Here is a 19,635-nt window from a genome sequence, read left to right on the forward strand (position 1 = left end):
ACATTTACAACCGACAGGCAGAGAGCCAAACTCGTGCTTTCCCTGAAAAATCAAATATCATGTTCTGTCAGTCTTTTTCTTCTTTTCGTCCGCTCTTTTCTTTCTCTCTGTCAAACACGCACACACACATCAGTCTCACTTAAACACACTCCATCTCCCTCACACACTCCATCGTGACGCAGAAGTTCAGATGGTTTCGTGAAGCAGATGGAGAGAGTGATGTACACGGTGTGACACACACACACACACACACACACACACACACACACACACACACACACACACACACTCTCTCTCTTTCATTTCTAGTGTTTCTGACACATCCTCATCCTCAGGTCACCAAAGTAAAAAGCTCTCTGATTGGCTGCAATGTCAGGTCAGTGGCGTGGATGCAGACAGATGATTGGCTGTCAGCTGATTTAAAGGCATCAAATAGCTCCCCCCCCTCCGCCTTTATTGAAGTGTGAGCAGACCACACATGTTTGGAATCTTAGAACCTGACGGAGTGCTTTTGGTCTCCTTATTTCCTCCTGCAGAGGTGAAAGACCCGATTAGTCAAGATAGTTTTACTTTCTCGCCTAGCTTCTAGCTCGACCATAGAGTCAAAGAAAGAGAGGCTGGACTGAGAAGGTTTTTGAGAATTTCTGGACAAATGAACAGTCTGATGAGAAGATGTAGCAGTCAGATCGTGGCACCAAATAGAGATCTGTTGTAATCCTCAAATTTGAGATGATCATGTGTGATCATTTACCGGTGTTCTCTCTCCCTCTCTCTGTCTCTCAGGTTCTCTGGCACCTCGATATCTTCAGGCGTAGTTTCCGCCAGCTGACGACTCACAAGTGCATGGAGGACTCGTGCATTTTCTGCGCTCTGAAGGTGAGTCAGTGTGACGGATATCCGAAGCTAGTCATGAACCCGCTGCCAGCTTCTAACTCTCTCTGTCCGTCCGTCTCCGTTTCGAAGAGCATCTTCGCTCAGTTTCAGTACAGCAGCGAGAAAGTCTTACCGTCCGATGCTCTTCGCAGCGCGCTCGCCAAAACCTTTCAGGACGAGCAGAGGTTTCAGCTGGGCATCATGGACGACGCTGCAGAATGCTTTGTAAGAAAACACACACACACACACACACACGCACACACACATTTCCTGTCGTACCCAGCACCTCGAAACATATAAACACCAAGTATTCCAGGTGCTCGTTTACAGTCTTCTCTGTGTGTTTTGTCAGGAAAACATCCTGATGAGGATACACTTTCACATCGCAGACGAGACCAAAGAAGACATCTGCACAGCGCGACACTGCATCCCCCACCAGAAGTTTGCAATGACGCTCTTTGAACAGGTGAGACGGAGACACGCACTGAGAGTTAAATACATGAATGGTGGATTTACCAGATTTATTACCAAAGTCCCTCTTTGTGTTTTGGAAACACTTAAAGACAGTTACTTTGAAAGACTTCTACCTCAGACTTTAGAAGCCTAAGTGACCTAAAAGAATAACACAAACCTAGGATCTGTGGTTTGTGTTTCCCACCTCATCCAATATCAACATGTTTTAGAGAAATAGTTTTGAGACAGACTTTAATAAATGAGGGACATTTCATTTTCTGTAACTGCCTGAAAACACAACGTCTGGATACAATCCATGTAGAGAAGTGTTTTTTAATCCTGTTAAAAAAAAAAAAGCTGAAGACTTCGTGTTCTGCTTCATGACGCAGATTGTCAGTCTTGGCACCTCATGTCACATTCCTTATTGAACAGAATGATGTTGCATAGACAATGGGTAATAAGTGATCTGGCAAAAGCAGATGATTTGTGCATCATCCTTTTAAATTGAGCTAAAATAATGTGAAGTATCCTCTGTAAAAAAAAGAACTCCCAATGTTTTCTGTGTTTGGTGCATGTTGGTTTCTACTTGTTTGAACATGTCCAGTGATGCTTTAGAAAAAGAGCGAAAGAGGGGGAACTGGTTGGTTAAAGAGCCGTTCAGTGATCCATCAGCTGACCATGTGGTAGCTTTTTATTTATAAATCTTCTTTAATCGTTAGGCATAGAGCATACTACTTATTCTTAAAAATATCCCTCTCCAACATAACCTGTCTGTGTCCATCTATTTACAGAATAGTATGAGAAGTTTACCATTTTTATCTTTTGTGTGTTTGTTTGGCAGTGTGTGTGCAGCAGCTGTGGAGCGTCCTCAGACCCTCTGCCTTTCATTCAGATGGTCCACTACATCTCCACCACCTCTCTGTGGTAAGTGGTGTGTGTGTGTTTTATTTGAGAGTGTGTGTGTGTGTGTGTGTGTGTGTGTGTGTGTGTGTGTGTGTTTCTCTATGTTTAGATCTTGTCTCGGAAAAGGTAAGTTCAGGCCACACCTCTCCTCCAACTACTGTCGCTAGGTAACCCGCAAGGGTCACCAAGGCAACCCACTAATTTATCATGGCTACTGAGATGTTGCTCATAGGTGCAAATACGCCCCCACAGACACACACACACACACACACACACACACACACACACACACACAGAAACACACACACACTAGCAGACATGCATCATGCATACAGGTGATTCATCCATCAGGTGGGAAAACAGTGGAGTGTGTGTGTGTGTGTGTGTGTGTGTGTGTGTGTGTGTCTGTGTGTGTAATATAATACAATCTTGAAGGGATTTAACTTTAATGAATCATCATCTGTCTTGTAGAACATGAGCAGAGACTTAAAAGGTGTTAAAAAATGAAACGGCTCTAAATGATTGCACTGTATAACACTGTGTATTGTACACAACGTTGAATTCACAGTTAAAAGATCTGAAATAATAACTCAACAAATCACCTCTAGGTTCCACTATGAAGCTAAAGACATAACAGCTGACCGGGTTCACAAAAAAAAACAAACAGTAAAATGAGGAATATAATTCACACTGATGTATAATATGAGAGACAGTCGTGTGGTTGTCCAAAACAAAAACCATCCTCTGGTGTTCAGTCCTGCAGAATCAACGTTTATATTTAGTTTTGAAGTAAAACTTCAGACAAAATGCCTAAAAATTCTCCTTTCAGCACATATCTGGTCTATCTCGTTCAGAAAGTGTTTCCCTCTCGCGTAAGGCAAAATCACTAGTGCTACGATAGTCTTATGACGCCATATATGGTCTGTTTTTAGTATTGCCACAATTACTTACCGATGTACAGCACATCATTTTTATAGGATAACAAAACCTGAAAAGTGAGATCCAATCATTTTTATTCACCTCAATGGTTGGAAAATGTTTTGACTTTTTTTAAAGTAAAATCTGCAGGACGACTGATGTTAGTCAGCTTTTTAATTATCCAACCTTCATTGGAGGAGGAGTATTGTACATGCTCTGCGGCCTCTAGTGGTCCGGAAATGAAGTGCTGCCTAAGTCTACGCAGCAGTGGATGAGTTAATACTTTAGCATGTTTAACAGTTTAGTTAACTAAGTAACATGATACTTACACTCCTACTGTATGATGATGCAGCGTGCTTTATTGATTATCTCGCTCAAAACAATGATGAAGAGGAGACTCATCAATTCACTGAACAGAACCAACTCTTCAGAGATTTCCTCTTCTGACCACTTTAATGAATCAAGAGTTTTTGTGTGTTCATGACCACATGAGCAAAGTTGTTTCTTGCTTATATCTTATAAAGTCCCTGAAGTGAACCCATAATTATCTGTCTGTTTTCTTTTTCTTTTCTTTTTTAAATACATTTTAATTCAAACTTTATTGCCATTAAAGTCAATCGAGAAAGGAGAGCTCATGTCTCCTCTTCCTCTTCTTCTTCTTCAGTAACCAGGCAGTGAAGATGTTGGAGTCGAGGGAGAAAGCAACTCCTGGCATGTTTGGAGAGCTTCTGAGAAACGCCAGCATGGGCGACCTGCGCAGCTGTCCGGTGAGACACTTTTACCGGTGTCCATTTTTTACAAGTCAAAGAAAAATTCCCAAAATGTAAAGTTTACAGTTTCTCAGAATAATGAATTTAAACTGCTTCATGCTGATGTAAACCTCCTCCTCTTTAGAGTCAGTGTGGTCAGCAGCTCAGGATGGCTCGCGTCCTCCTCAACAGTCCGGAGATCATCACCATCGGCCTGGTCTGGGACTCGGATCACTCAGACCTCGCTGAAGACGTCATACACACTCTAGGAACCTGCCTGCATCTGGGAGATGTGAGACACTTTTTAAACCCTCTGAAAAGGATATTTCTTTGGCAGGGAGATTGTTCCGCCATGCAGTGTAAATTCATCAAAATAATCGTGTGAAAGGCTTACCCACCGTACCTCACGTAACCTTTAACTTCAACCGTTTTGGAAAAATTACAGAATATTTCAAGAAATTAGGAACTACAAAACATTTCAGTCTGCTCACCTTCAGAGGGCTTCCTCTTAGCCGCCATCATATCATCACACGTCTATGGCAGCACAGAGGAATGACCTAACCTGTTATACAAAGTATTTTATTTTAATAACATTATTATATTGATATTAGAATGAAAAACTGAGGAAGCCTGGCTTCTCTTGGCTTCTGGGTAAAGAGGGCAATGGTAAAGCATTCCTGTTCTTCAGTTGTAAGAGTTAAACACTCACCTGAACAAGCACTTTGATAAATATCCGGGTCATCCACACACAGTGAAATAAAGACAGTAAATAGTTAAGCTCAGCTTCCTCGATGAACTGGTTTTCTTTTCTTCCCTCTCTGCAGTTGTTTTACAGGGTGACGGAGGAGAAGGCTCGTCAGGCGGAGCTCTACCTGGTGGGCATGGTGTGTTACTACGGGAAACATTACTCCACTTTCTTCTTCCAGACGAAGATCCGACGATGGATGTACTTTGACGATGCACACGTTAAGGAGGTATACTCGATCAGGCGTCGTGTCGCATACAGTGGTTGGTAGTGTTCAGGTTACGTGAGTGTCACATGATTTAGAAACTGCCTCGTCCCCTTTTTCACACTAGTTACCAGTGTTGTGCACACTGTGACAATCACTTCTCAAAAACATTAAAGGAACAACACCATGTCATTTAATTGACATGGTGTAACACCAAGTTAGTTCAACTTCATGGAAACACAGGGGGGATGGTGTTGGATTTTCCCTACTTTGGTGAGAGGTGCAATGGAAAGGTATGTAAGTGTAATCGGGCCTGTGTAATATCGTTACGATGTCACCATGATGCAGACTTGATGAGTGAGAAAAAGGAGGAATGAAGTCCTATCAAAGAATAAAATGTGATTCGAACTCTAGAAGACAAATACTTTCAAATGACATCATGGCTCAATGAGCATAAAAAACAAGACAGTAGATGATTAGCTGACAAAGGCAAAGTCTGACCAATCAGGTTCCATTGTCTAAAGTATTAGTCAGGGACTGTGTCACTATTTCCTGATTGAATGGTGAAGAAAAAGATTGGTCAGACAACTTTGAAAACTGGAACTTCAGAGTGAAGCCATTGTAGGATTACAGACGGAGTTTGTGTTGGCATCAAAGCAAACCACAGAAAATGTGTTTTAATCTGAGATTACTAATATTGGTAATTTATCTTTATTGGATTACTGTGTTGCAAAAAGGCATGTGGTGTGTTTCTGAGATGCTTTTGAATTCATACCGAGAATCACGTCTAACTTATTTGTTTCAACTAAAGTCATGTTGACTCTTAACTTCACAGTGGAACAGATTTTATTGAAGCTTAGTGATAACGAATATCAAGACTAAACATACAGTTGATGCAACAGAATACGTCTTTTAACACTTGGAGCAAAGGGATGGTTTCTCTCACTGTGTGTCCTCGCAGGTAAAGAGGCACAGGCGTGTGTGTGCGCCAGTTTAAGGACAGGAAATGACCTCATCTTGTAGTCGTTGCTCTTTCTCTTCCTGTCCATCCTGGCTCCTCTCCTGTCTCTCCCTCTAACTGTCCTCTTCTTCCCCCTTTTCCAGCCTGCTCCAGTCTCCTGTTCAACTCTCAAACTGAAATGAGTTTCTCTCTCTCTCTCTCTCTCTCTCTCTCTCTCTCAGTGTTATGTTTTGTTTTCTGTTATTGCTGCCATCTCATAACAGTGTCGGAATGAGATATCACATTCCCTCTCTGTCTCTGTCCCCCTCTCTGGGCTGGTTGTAAAAACAAGGATATCCCTCCATTGTTTATCAGTACAGCTGGACAGAACTGAGGGTGTGGTCAGAGCACACACACACACACACACACACACACACACACACAAGCACACATCCCACCCCAGCCGACACTTTTGCCCACGCTGCACACTTTCATTTTACATCTCTTCCTCTTGAACAAACACACATTTTTCCACACCCAGCGACGCATGCCTGATGGAGAGGTTGCCGTTTTGGATTTCGTGACGTCCTGTTAGTTTGACGAGATGGACATAAATGTGGACTTTTGGAAAATGGAGTAAAGGTCGAAATAACAGACGGGAGGAGTCTTTGTCGCACAAAAAGACAAACGGACAGAGGGCAGGAAGCCTGACGAAGCAGGGGCTGCAGCGGCCTCGAACGTTTCAGCTGCCGTCTCTGTTTTACCTGCTGAGCCGTGCTATCAAGGTGAACTACATGTGTTTAATGCTGCTGCTGTATTCCCGATATCCCACTTCAAAACTCCCGCAGATGGTTTGATCCGAAGGTTTTTCTTTTAAAATGATAATATCTTCTGTATGTGAGTGTGTGACATCACCAGGGCTGAGTTGGAACTCAGGAGTTTTGGTTTATGACGGAATTGAGATCCAGGGTGGGATGGACCATTTTTTTATTTGTTTTGAGTCACCTTTAAACTAGATTTGGTTCATGATGAAAGAAATTAATGAAGGTAAGCAACAGCTGAAAACCCTGAGCTATAAAATCCCAGTGCACCTGCGGTCCACAACTTTGGCTGCAGCTATGTTTGGAGAATGATTGCAGTTACGATGGATGTAAAAGATTTAAATTAATTATCAAGTTTTTTAGGATCCATAGTTGAAGCAAAGTAAAAACAATGAGTTAAACGTGTTCACACAGAAAATCATAATTTCTTTTATGTTCTTTAGCAGACACACGATGCCACAGCTGTTACTAAAGACTTTTGTTTTTCCTAGGTATTGATTTTTATTTTTGTAGTCATTCCCATTGTCTTCTAACCATCCAAAGATTAATCTTCACCTTTTTAAAATGTCTGCTTATTGCCAAAAAAACTTTGTCACAAGTGTTTTTTAATAAGCTAATCATAATCTTAGCAGAGCATCAATGCAAACATACTGTACATACTGCGATCATACATGCTTCTGTCAATGTCAGTCGAAACCAAACTAAAACTAGCGATCACCACGATATTAAAGCAATACTTAAGTTGTAAGAAAGATTTTTCTCTCGCTAAATAAACGTGTGTATTCTTTGAACCAAACAGGATTACAGTGGAAATATTGAGACATAAACATGACTCACAGTGTTCAACCGCCTAAATCATCATTTAAAGAAGGCCCCTTCCATCATAGTGCTTCTTGTGGATGTTGTTTTTGTAGCAGAAGGTGATTCAAATGTCTTCTGTTCAAACAGTTCTGGGACCACAGGTGAACAAAAAGTAACAAGAAATAAATACAAGAACTAACAAATAGGCAATTTATGGTAACTGATTGGGGGGTGCATCTAAGTAGAAACAAAGACAAACATGCTGCCATTGTTCTTCACTTTTTTCCATCACTAGAAGTCAGATGGACTTTGTCGGGTTGACACATTATTATCAGTTTTATTGACAGCTATGCTTTCTCGTTTGTCCTTGTCGTTCCTCTGCAGATCGGTCCCAAGTGGAAGGACGTAGTCTCCCGCTGCATCAAGGGCCACTACCAGCCTCTGCTGCTGCTGTACGCCGACCCCCGTGGGACCCCAGTGTCAGTGCAGGACCTCCCCTCAAGCTTCGATCTCCAACAACTCCACAAGGCTTGTTACGACAGCGAAGACTCGGGTAACTACAACACAGCTAGGAGTCGTAGTAGTAGCACAACAGCAAACTTTCAGGTAAATGAACCAGAGTTAGTGGTACTTGTTGTAGTCGTGGTAGTTCTTTGACAGACAAGTCTGAGGTAACTCAAAGTCAGCTAAGTTGGAGAAGTAATGGAAGTAGTGGATATTGTGGCTGTTGTTCTTGTAGCAGAAGTCCTAATTCTTGTAGCAGCAGTGTTGTATCATCATTTATGTGTGTGTGTTTCTATGAGCACATGGACATCTTCACTGACGCCCCAACTTGTGTACTAACCCATCCCTGCACCCCCTCAACCAGGCCGTGAGCAGTCAATCTCCAGCGACACTCGCACCGATTCGTCGACGGAGAGCTACTCGTACCGGCAGCCCTCCCACTCACACCATGAGTCCCTGGCCAGTCACTACTCCTCTGACTCCCAGGGAACTGTCATCTGCATCGAGCGCCCAGACGGACCCTTGCACACCTCGGTCTGCAGCCTGGATACCTTAGGTGGGTAACTGGATGGGGCCTTAAAGGAGTTCTTGGAAGAAAATAAAGCATTTAAACATGAAGGGTAAAGACAGGTCGTGCTGGTTATGATTGTTATCATGGTTCTGTTTATTTGAACTGTTAAAAAGTCAAATAACCAAATCAACCCTGTTAATCTGGAGTTCCTGTTTGGGTAAGAGAACCTGTAAACCTCTATGTTGTACATTTTTTCCCGACAATTCTGAAGAGATTTCCTGAAGAAGAAAAAAAAACAAGAACTGGAAGTCCTCTTGTGTGATGTGAACTGCTTCATAAACCACAGACCATCAGCTGTTTGTTCTGCATGTAGTTACTAAGTCACAGCACGTCCTGCTTGGCCACCTCCGTTAAAAGTCCCTTTACATTTGATTTGAGCATCTTATTATGAGAGAAAAACAGTAAGTGAATTTTAAAGGACTCAGTCTTTCATATTCATCTCCTCCTTCTCTGTCACTGTGTGGAGCGGTGTTGTGATCATGCTGTAAACATCTGTCGCCATGCTTCTTGTTGCTAAGGCCACGCGACGGACAGTGAGCAACACCAATCTCTGAGGAAGGGAGGCGGGGCCGGGGATAGGAGGCGGAGCTCTATCCGCCACCGGCGATCTAAACAAGACAACGAGGCCTCGTCAGCCGGTTACCACAGCGAGGGTAGGCGGGATTTGTGCAAATAAAGGGCTGGGGGCTTTGGGCAAAAGGGCCAATCACAGAGCAGAAAGAATAATTCAAGATATTTTGAGTTTTGATTTAAAAGGCCAGTGAAATGTAAATCTGCTTGTAGCCTTTCTTTAATGCCTAACATTTTTACCTGGCTAATTTAAGAGCTGATAATACTATTTATATCACTACAACTACTATGCTTCAACTTATACATAGGCTAATGATAGTATTAGAATAAGGAATAAGAAGGTCTTGTAGTAAAGATTATCATGATTATGTATCACAACGTTCCTTAAGGTAAGAGAGAGTTAGATCAGATTTGATAAATAAAATAAATAATTAATATAAATACACAGGCACAGTTCAAACATGTTCATACAGACTTAAAATCGGATTACAACTAATAAAAAAACGTTTTTTAAATGATATTTTAAGATTTAAAGAGGACATATTATCCCCCTTTACCACCTTTTCCAACCGTCCCCTGTGCACTAAATGAAACCTCTGTGCTGTGCTTTGGTCCAAATATAACATGAATCAAGCAACAGAGGAGGTTTGTGATCCTGTAGAAACCAGCTCTCTCAGAAAGCTCTGTTTTGGTGTGTGTGTCTCTTTAAATGCAATGAGATCCCCTGAGTTTTCCCAGTCGAGCTCACTCTTCTGTAGTAAGAACAGAAATGGCGGACAAAAGTTTTACTCTCGGCTGGAGGGGGAGTCCATAGGTGGAGAAAACGAAGGGCCTTTATTATAGAGGAAGGAGAGTGGATAGAGACAGAAATCAGTGAGAGAGAGAGAGAGAGTAGGGATCGACATGCGGGAATGGAGCCACAGGCTGGACGTGAGCGTGACGTGAACCCGCGTGAGGATTATGGCCTCATTACATGAGGACATGTGCACTAACCACTGTGCCACCAGCGCCCCCGGGTTTTTTTATTTTTAACCAGAATCCAACTTGTGATGTCACAAATTGAGAAAATTTGAAACAAAGCATTTTTCTCAGTAGGCACTCGGGTTACCAAAATATATGTTCAAAAGCACTGTCAAAGTGGATTTTTCATAATATGTCCCCTTTAAATGTGAATTAATGACATCAAATTAACATCTAGCCCTAAATATCTGCTGAAATCTTCTAAAGCAAGTTCTATGGCCTGATGATGTTCATTTGCAATTTTTTTCCCAGGTCTTTCTATTTTGTTGTAGCGAACAGTTTCACTAAAGTCAGTCTTTTTAAAGTGAACCAATGACAAACCTGGACATTTAGGAGGTTGAATAATAGGAAAAGTTCTTTGTTGATGCTTTAATTTGGGCTTAACATATTCCTCTGTGGTTTAAAAAAGAAAAAAAAGTAACAATCGAACAAAGGGGAGTAACTTGTGTTGCTGATCTCATATCTTTAGTTGTCATTCATAAATCATTCTTTCTCTGTCTTTCATCTTTGCCGGCACACTGATGTAACTTAACTTGTTTTTGTACTCACTTACCTATTTTGTCCTTCACTGTATTCTCTCCCCTCTCTAAATGTCCCTTACCTCCTCCTTGTGTGTTCTTCTTTTTCTCTTCTTTGATTATCTCATCCGTCTCTTCTGTACTAATGCTAATTCTATCTATTTTCCACTCTTTTTCTTTACTACTTTACTTCCTCTATCTCCTCACTCCTGTTGCTCTCTTCCCTCCATCTTTCACTTCCCACAGGAGAGACTTTAAAGGAGCAGAAGGTTCCTCGTCACCTCCCCAAACCTTCCTGTTCCTTCTCATCCTCAACTAGTCGCCTTCGAGATTTAAGGGAGACCATGAGTAACATCATCCACAACAGACCCCTGTCCTCCTCCTCCTCCTCCTCTTTACCAGCTGCTGTCCTCTCCGAAATCACCTCCTCCACCAACAACCAACACCACCCTGCCAGCGTTACTGCTCCCTGCCCCTCCTCCAATAAACCTCAGGACTGGGAGGCCGACAGCACCAGCAGCGAGTCCAAGTCCAGCTGCTCAGGGGGAGCAGGGTCAGGGAGGTACAGACCAGCATGGAGGCCACGAAGGGAGGCTCTCAACATCGACAGTATCTTCACTCGGGAGAGGCGAAGGCAGGCGGGCTACAGCCCACTTGGATTCTCCGTGCCAGACGACAGTGGAGCTGCAACCACAGAGGGAGCGGACGCCTCCCTGCCAGGCCAGGACAGGGTGGCGTCGGTGAGGCCAGGCTCCTCCTGGACTCTACCCACTTCCTCCAGCAGGGGAGCTGGAAATAGACTAGGAGGAGCAGAGCTGCCACCTCCTCCTCCCCCTCCTCCCAGGCTGATCCAGAGGATGGAGAGTGGATACGAGAGCAGCGAGAGGAACAGCAACAGCCCAGTCAGCCTGGACCTGAACCTGGTGGACAGGTAGGAACAATGAAGTACCTCATCACGTTGTTGTTTTTAGTAACCAGTGTAAAGCAAAGGATGTGACTAAAGTCGTTTATGCAAATGAAAATGAAAATTCAAACTTGTCAGCTCATAAAAAGTTAAAGAAAAACTCCGAAAACAACAACAATTAAGCACAATCCATTCCATCCCACTAATCACAGTGTCTGTTTGTAAATATTGTCTAAAGTTTGGCTAGTATTAGCAACGGTAACACCCCATCCAAGTAGTCAGTGTCCAGTCAGTTAAACCTGACAGCCTACAAATAACTTGTATCAGACAAATGTCTGAATTTCTAGATTGAAATACTGCCAGACTGCTCCACTCTTAAGGATTATATAAACAGCACTGGTTTACATCAAGGTAGAAGAGCAAGATGGCTTTCTCTGATGTTCTCTGTTATTTAATTTATTGATCAGAAGCACTATGTGTTACTGTTGCTGCTTGTCAAATATTCACCAAAAAATGGGATTTTATGTAGATTTACTTAAATCCTCTTTTCGTGCTTCTCTTCTCTTCAGAGAGTGTGTTGGGAAGAAAGCTCCGCCTTCTTCCACCTCTTCAGGACCAGCCTGGAAGAACTCGAGGTCAAAGAGCAGTGGAGCTCTGCTTCAGGAGCTCAGCTCGTCCAGCAGGGCGAACCTCGGTACGACACATCTGTGTGCGTGTGTTTTTGGGTTTCAGATTTTTGGTTTCAGGTGTTGACACTTAAAACTGCATTCTTACTGTATGTTACAATATTGTCTTTGTTTGTGTTTCTCCAGCGCCCCCAGCAGGCCGTAGTGAACTGGATGAGCTGCAGGAAGAGGTGCAGAAGAGAGCAAGGGAAGAGGAGCAGCAGAGACGGCAAGAGAAGGAGAGGGAGGCAGCACTCGGCTTCAACCCCCGACCCAGCAAGTACCTGGACCTGGACCAGCTGCAGATCCAGGGTACAAACAAACACGCACACGCACACACACACACACACTGTATTCCTTTAGGAAGTTATATCAAGAATGAACAATGCATCATGGGAGATGTGGTTCACCCAGGAACAATAATAATAATAACATTCAGACATCTTATCCAAAGTCTGTGTGTGTGAGAAGTTCAGTGTGTCCGTGTATGTGTGTGTGTGTGTGTGTGTGTGTGTGTGTGTGTTAAACAACAGGAATGTTCCTCATTGAGTCGCTGAAAGGGCCGACTCAGCAGATACACAGAAGACAAAAGATAAAATGGCTCACACAGTAGTGAAACCTGTTTGTGTGTGTGTTGCTGGAGGGAGGGGGACGGTGGGTTGGAGGGGCATGTTAGGTTATAGATATCTATACTTTCTCCAATGGACAAAAGTAAGTCAAAATAATATTAGTAGTAGTAAGTTTTTTCTGGCTTTTTCTTTTTCTCTTTCCATCATCTTCAAACAACACTATGGGTGGAGTGTAGTGAGTCTTAAAATCTGGTTTAGGTGTACATTTGCTGGTGGGCTGATTGGCCTGGTTCTTTCCTGTACCTCCTTTTACAATTAAGGCATGAACACCTAAAGGGCTGGTGAAAAATAAAAAGGGGCATTCCAGAGCATTATCTTTGATTGTTTGGTGATGTTTCCAATAAACTCCTCCCATCAATAAAACGTTCTTATTTGTTTGATGGCTCCCTAAGCTGAAAGTATTTGCATTTCTTTTATTGAACATTGAATGAACAGTCCCTTTATATAGTGACTATTTATTCACCTTACATGTTATCTTTGTTTCTTTACATTTGATCCTTTTATCTTATCTTATTTTTACTGATGGCACATTTCTCCCTTGTTTTTTTATTTGACCAAAGGTTACCCTTTTGGTACTGAGCACTGTCGACACTCTATCATGTCTTTTCTTGGGCTGTTATTTGTATAAATAAGAGGAAGCTGACTCCCTCAATGTAACCCTAGTCTATCTGTGTACAAGAAAACTTACCTTACCTAATAATGGAGAATAAAACTGTTTCATTCAGTCAGCTGCCAAGTTCTCTTCTTTTTAAGAGTTCATTGACACTCAGTGACCTAAAACTGCATTTCCTGCCAGCACTCATAATACGCTCAATGTGTGAATGTGTGTTTTTTGTCTCTCCCTGTGTTGGTGCCGTAGGTAAAGGTGACGGCTTTGAGCGCTGTGTGACGGAGGCTGAGCTTCTGCTGGACCAGTCGGTGCGTCTTGAACAGGCCGGGGAGGTTGCTGCCGCACTGTCAGCCGTCAACGAAGCAGTCTGTAAGCCCCTCCCACTCTTTTTTTTTTTCATGACCTCACCTATATCAATAAAGCACACTCACTCACATGGGACACATGAAACGATTCACGAGAGTGTTGCACAGCTTTTGTTCCTGCTGCTAAACCTGAGCAAAAGAGAGTTAAAGGGTTAAAGCCACGACTGCTCTCCAAGGTTTGTCACTCTTCTCTTTTTACAACTGGAATAATCAGTTTTGGACAATGGTTGAACCCTGAGGCAGCGGAGTTTTTTTCAAATCAAAGTTGCCAGCCAAGTTAATATTTTACTTCAGTTCTAATAACGCGTATAGATCAGATTTTTATATTTAAAAAAAAAAAAAAAAACATCAGTAAAAAAAATAAACTGAACTGTGGGATTTCTGAGCTCCTTGGTTTTAGAGTACAGAGCAGTAGCTTAATTTGCCTGGATGGCAGTATTATATATCATATGGTTTAGCTCTTTGTTTCTGTTTGTGTGCGAAAAAAAGTTTTCAACAATTTTTGTTCAATTTTCCCTTCAAGGGATTCATTTCAGTCTGTGCAGTGTTTCTTTCTAGAAGAGGGCTGCTGGAGAGGCACTCAGATCAAAACCACCCTATCCACAAGTTATATTACTGTGAGACATTCTCGTAAAGAGAATACAAAGTCCGACCTCTTTATTGCTACTATCCATCAGAAACTTTCAATAGCAGCGTTTCATCAAAGCTGAATCTACCAGACGACAACACAGAACAGAATGCAGCTTGAGCAGGAACCCAAAAAGGAAAAGGAAGACCTTTAGTCCAAAAGTCAAAGTAAGATCCGTGTGTGTGTATAACTTAGATAAGCTGTAAGGCGACTCAATGTGCTGCTTAACAATGAGATGGAGCGCTGCTGTAGAGAGAAGAATGAGAGCTTACTGATCAGCAGGAGGAGACATAAAGAACAGCTGAAAAGATCAAATGCTCTAAAGAAGTTTCTCATGAACAAGTGCAAAGAGCTGGAACGACAGGAGAAGCCCACCTCAGAGGAGAATCTCTGCATCGAGTTTAAACTTACTAGTAGTCATGTGAACACTTTCACTTCTGCCTGACCCACAAAATAAACATTCTCTTTATAATTCCAGGAAAATCCTACCTTGGTTTTACCACCATTTTTTATAATCAGTGGTTAGATCAGTCTATGTGCACATGTGCTGGATGCCCAGCCCCAGCTCATGGGCTCCTTTCTGAACATGTGTGGAGAAGGTCTGAAGGCTGTAAAACATTTTTCCCTTCTGTGGAGGAATGACGTCACATTAATAAGTAACCTCTCCCCATCCAGCTCATCATCTGAATGTGGTCAGAATTGAGCTTGGTCAGGAGGAGAGGTGCAGACTGCTCATCTCCACAATGTGCTACACAACAAGACTGAAGTGCACAGAGCAAAGACAGTTCCTGTTTGTGCTTGAATATCATTCGCCTCGTATGCTGTGTGAATCAGAGCTCAAGATGGAGAAGATAGCAGTGGCAAGTGATTGCAGCTATCTGTTCTAAGTGAATATCGCCTCTCAGTCTCTTATATTTTCCAGATAAACACCTTGAATGATGTCGCCTCGCCCCCGCCCACTAACCCCCTGTTTGGTTGCTAATGGCAACCACAGACATCACAGTGGCTCGCTGAAATCTGATATCATCACTGAGGCTCCAATGTGTTTGTGTGTAACATTATTCAGACAGACACAAGCACACTCTCTTATCATTTCCACTGCCCAGAGCTCAATCGTTTTCTCATCTAATTTATTCTGTCAGTCATGCTTACACACCAATGCAAACACCCACACACACACACACACAGCCAGTGCCTCATCCAGCAGACAGTCTTCCCTGCATAACAAACTAAGTCATTTGTTTTCAACAGAAAAACTCTCACTGATGAAAAACAGATCAGATAAAATGCAAAGACGGACAGGATGATTAAAGAAAAGACTCTAAATAGTTACATGGACACAGCAGGAAGAGAAAACAGCCAGGGAAACGAGCCTCAGCAGATCAAAGACCCTCTTCTCCTTCTAATAAAACTTGGCACAGCATCATTATCTTCCAGAAAGTTTTAATGAGCCACGACTTGGAAAGGTACAACAATTGTCTGACACAGAGAAACCCTAAATACTGAAAATGTGGGATACTTTATTCCCCCCCCCAGGGGCAAAAACATGCTTCTCACACACACAGTGGTAGTGTGGTGGCAGCCCACAGGAGGCGCTCCCTGACGCGGGGGGGGGGGGGGGGGGGGTGCCTTGCTCAAGGGCACCTTGGCAAGAAGTGAAGTGCTCGAGAAGTGGTCTAGCACCCCTCCAGCTACCAGACCAACTTCCATATTTTGGTCAGCATCGGTACTTGAACCGGCGACCCTTCATTTCCAAGTCTGCACGGACTAAGCTGCTGCCACCCCTTGTCATTCCGAATAAAAGACAAACATTTAAGTGAGCAAGATTGACTGACAAAAGTATTTAAAAACAGTAAAAGCTTTTTTGTACATTCATAAAAACCTACATAGAGACACGATAGATTTGGTAAAGAGATTTCTAAATTTCACTGTTGTCCCCTTTGTCAGTGTTTTGGTTCTTTTTAAAGATGGTTTGTGTGTGTGTGTGTGTGTGTGTGTGTGTGTGTGTGTGTGTGTGTGTGTGTGTGTGTGTGTGTGTGTGTGTGTGTGTGTGTGTGTGTGTGTGTGTGTGTGTGTGTGTGTGTGTGTGTGTGTGTGTGTGTTGGGGGGCTCCAGCTCTGAAAGAACTATAGTTCCCAGGTGGGTTGTAAACATGAGACAAAAGGGAAGCCTCCAATCCCAAAAAACAAAGATCCTTTTATATCCTGAAAAGGTATAGTCCAACACCAGCCCACCATAAAACACACCCTTAACTGAAATTAGAGATAAAAATGGTCAAGTGTGTAAAAATATTGATTTGCGTTGCTTTACAAGCAAATACACTTAACTTTTTTTATTATTTAATGTTTTATCTTCATATCATTTCAAAACTTACTTTATCTTTTATTGCATCTATTTCTCATGTCTACCATCCCATAACAAACCCCACCATGTTAGCAGTCTGATGTTTACGTTTTTGGTGTATTTGTTTTTAAAGATTTTTGCATGAAATCATCACAAGTTAATTTTTGCATTTTTCTTTTTCCTTCTTTATTCTTTACTCTCTTTTTCTTTTCTTTTCTTTTTTTCTTTTTGTTGTGTATTTTCTGTTGTCATGTGACCCGACTGCAGCTAAACTGCAGTTGGTGGCGGCTGAGGGTGGAGCTAGTAGTTTCAGCCGGCTGCAGCGCTGCATGAGGAGAGCACGCAATCTGCAGCAACGCATGCAAATGCAGCAGCAGGAGCAGGACTCAGAGACAGGGACACAGCAACCAGAGCAACAAGAGGAGGAGGGGCAGCAGCTCCAGGAACAGCCCAGGTATCACCTGTAGTCTGCTCGACCAGTCCAAAGTCTTGTTGTCATGTTGTTAATGATATTTCAGCTGTGAAGGCATCAAACAGATTCTTCTTCTGCAGATGCCTCCGTGCCTTTAAATAAAAAATCTACATCCTTCTGATACCAAAACACATTCCAACGGCCTATGAACTCAGAACGAATGTGCAGATATCTGTTGATAGAGATGAGCTCTACGTCACACCATCACACAGGAACATTCAGAGGGGGAGCCATGGTTAGAGATCATTGACACCTCCCAGGAAACACACACACACACACACACACACACACACACACACACACACACACACACAACCAGCTGGTGCTCTTGAATGTAACCATCTGCTCTAAACATGCTGCATTCATTCCAAAACACACACATAGATGCACACAGACACTTTCTTGCACCCCTCTCTCTCTCTCTCTCTCTCTCTCTCTCTATCGTTCTCTCTCTCTCTCGTTCTCTCTCTCTCTCTCTCTCTCTCTCTCTCTCTCTCTCTCTCTCTCTCTCTCCCTCTCTCGTTCTCATTCTCCCTCTCTCACGCTCTCTCTCTCTATCTCTCTCTCTCTCTCTCTCTCTCTCGTTCTCATTCTCTCTCTCTCTCTCTCTCCCTCCCTCTCTGCAGTGAAAAGCCTCTCTCGCTCCAAATACTTCTGACTGAGAGACAGGAGGACCAGTCAGCTGCCAGCCTGGACCAGCAGCCCCGGCCTCTTTCTCCCTGCCTTCGTAAGCTCCTCCCTCCTAGCTCAGTTCCCTCCGACTCAATCATCGGGGTCGCTGCGAGTTCACCCAGGGCAGAGAGCAGGACCAAGAGCCCCTGCTCCCACTTTGGAAAACCGCTCCCAAGCACGGGGTCCCTGCCGGCTCTGTGCGCGGACCCTTTGGAGCAGCGCTCTCTTGAGGACTTGGCTCCGACCCCTGCTGCGCCTGAGGATGTGGACCTCCCTGCTCAGTGGACCAGAACACCTCCTGTGTCTATTCCAACAAGGGAGGCCCCCCAACTCAGGCAGTACTCACAAACACCATCACCTGTTGACTCCAGCGACAGGTGTCAACTGATGATGATGAAGGAGGAGGAAGAGAGTTACAGACACCCTCAGACTACTACCCCCCACATCGCCAGGCCAACCCTGCCTCCTTCCACCAATACAACCAGGAACTGGTCCTGTCTAACCCTGGACCATCCTGATGCAGTTGATTTCCCTGTTGACCCACCACTCAGCTCACGCCCCTACTCCCCACCAGAGTCCCCCTCAAGTGCCCCCCCACCGCCTGTGAGCTGGCCCGGTCCAGCTCCCTCCCAGCCCCCCAGCCATGACTACAGAGCGGCCCTGCCTGTGGAGCGCTGGGCAGAGAACGTCAACAGATACTACGGCTCCCAGAATGCAACAGTAGAAGGGGCAGCAATGCCAGATGAGGAGCTTTCAGAGCTGGACTCTCTGTACCAGGCCAGTCTGCTCGCTCCCACGATGCCCCGGGGCAGCCGAGGGGTCAGTCCTCAACCGACCAACAACAAACCAGGTCAGAACTTCTTCTGAGTGACAAATTTCAGAGAACACAAATCAGACAGCTAACAAGAAGATACGATCAAATAATATCTCGAAGCCTTCCTCTACCTGTTCATTTGAGCTTTTGTTTTATTCAGGAGAAGTTTACATCTTTCAGGAAGTAGGGCAGCAAAGAGGCGGACTGGATTTATCACAACTCATCTTTACATCCCTAGTTTCTAGTGTTTCTGTTGTTGTTGTGTTGTCGTGTTAAGTTAACTGTGTTTTTGTGTGTAGGCGTCCGGAGGATGCTGTCAGGACTTGGACGTTCCAAAACACCCACAGCTGAGATCGAGAGATACGCCTACAGAACACCAGTTACACCTACTCATAAGGTACAACTGAGCGTGTGTGTGTACATGTGTGTTCTTTGTTTATTTCACTGTGTGTGTGTGTGTGTGTGTGTGTGGACTGGTGTTTTGTTTTTACAATGTTGTGAATTTTTTGCTGTGTCAAAGTTTAGAATACAAATATATTTGATCTTACTGTATTTTCACAGTCTCAGGTCATTATTCTTCACTTATTATTTTAAACAAATGTAAAAGCACAGAGAACAAATACACACTTAGCTTAAGTGTGTGTGTGTGTGTGTGTGTGTGTACTCACTACAGATACTTACCACTTCACAATAAAGTCAATTATTTCAATACTTTTTTCACATCACGCGTTTTCAAATTTTCAAACCTTTTTTAATTTAATAATTGATTGAATCTCAAAAAAACAAAGCTTTGATAAAAGTTCAGATCTTGAGTGATCATTTAACCAAAAAACTCTGAAGAGCGAAAGAGAGAGAAAAGTCGAAATTTAGCAAAATGCAAGATGTGTGAATCTTCGGGATGTAGAATTCAGAATTTCCCGATCTAAAACGTTTACCTGAGAG

General features: G+C 43.2%; 1 protein-coding gene across 4 annotated transcripts in view; it reads left to right on the forward strand.

The window, feature by feature from the left end:
* The window catches only part of usp54a (ubiquitin specific peptidase 54a), a 202,013-nt gene that overhangs the window by 177,736 nt on the left and 4,642 nt on the right, over window positions 1–19,635 (forward strand). For 2 of the 4 annotated variants that reach the window (XM_079362145.1, XM_079362148.1), the window contains exons 3-19: window positions 784–876; window positions 964–1,098; window positions 1,226–1,339; window positions 2,168–2,250; window positions 3,812–3,914; window positions 4,042–4,188; window positions 4,721–4,870; window positions 7,793–7,961; window positions 8,277–8,468; window positions 9,002–9,136; window positions 10,838–11,522; window positions 12,065–12,204; window positions 12,308–12,472; window positions 13,649–13,768; window positions 17,003–17,189; window positions 17,834–18,729; window positions 18,993–19,090. In XM_079362145.1, coding sequence (XP_079218271.1) covers window positions 784–876; window positions 964–1,098; window positions 1,226–1,339; window positions 2,168–2,250; window positions 3,812–3,914; window positions 4,042–4,188; window positions 4,721–4,870; window positions 7,793–7,961; window positions 8,277–8,468; window positions 9,002–9,136; window positions 10,838–11,522; window positions 12,065–12,204; window positions 12,308–12,472; window positions 13,649–13,768; window positions 17,003–17,189; window positions 17,834–18,729; window positions 18,993–19,090 — 3,612 coding nt within the window. The remainder of the gene's footprint in view (window positions 1–783; window positions 877–963; window positions 1,099–1,225; window positions 1,340–2,167; window positions 2,251–3,811; window positions 3,915–4,041; window positions 4,189–4,720; window positions 4,871–7,792; window positions 7,962–8,276; window positions 8,469–9,001; window positions 9,137–10,837; window positions 11,523–12,064; window positions 12,205–12,307; window positions 12,473–13,648; window positions 13,769–17,002; window positions 17,190–17,833; window positions 18,730–18,992; window positions 19,091–19,635) is intronic. The other 2 variants (XM_079362146.1, XM_079362147.1) reach the window with 2 other exon arrangements.

This window comes from Symphodus melops, assembly GCF_947650265.1.
Source record: "Symphodus melops genome assembly, chromosome: 15".
In the NCBI taxonomy this organism is placed as follows: domain Eukaryota; kingdom Metazoa; phylum Chordata; class Actinopteri; order Labriformes; family Labridae; genus Symphodus; species Symphodus melops.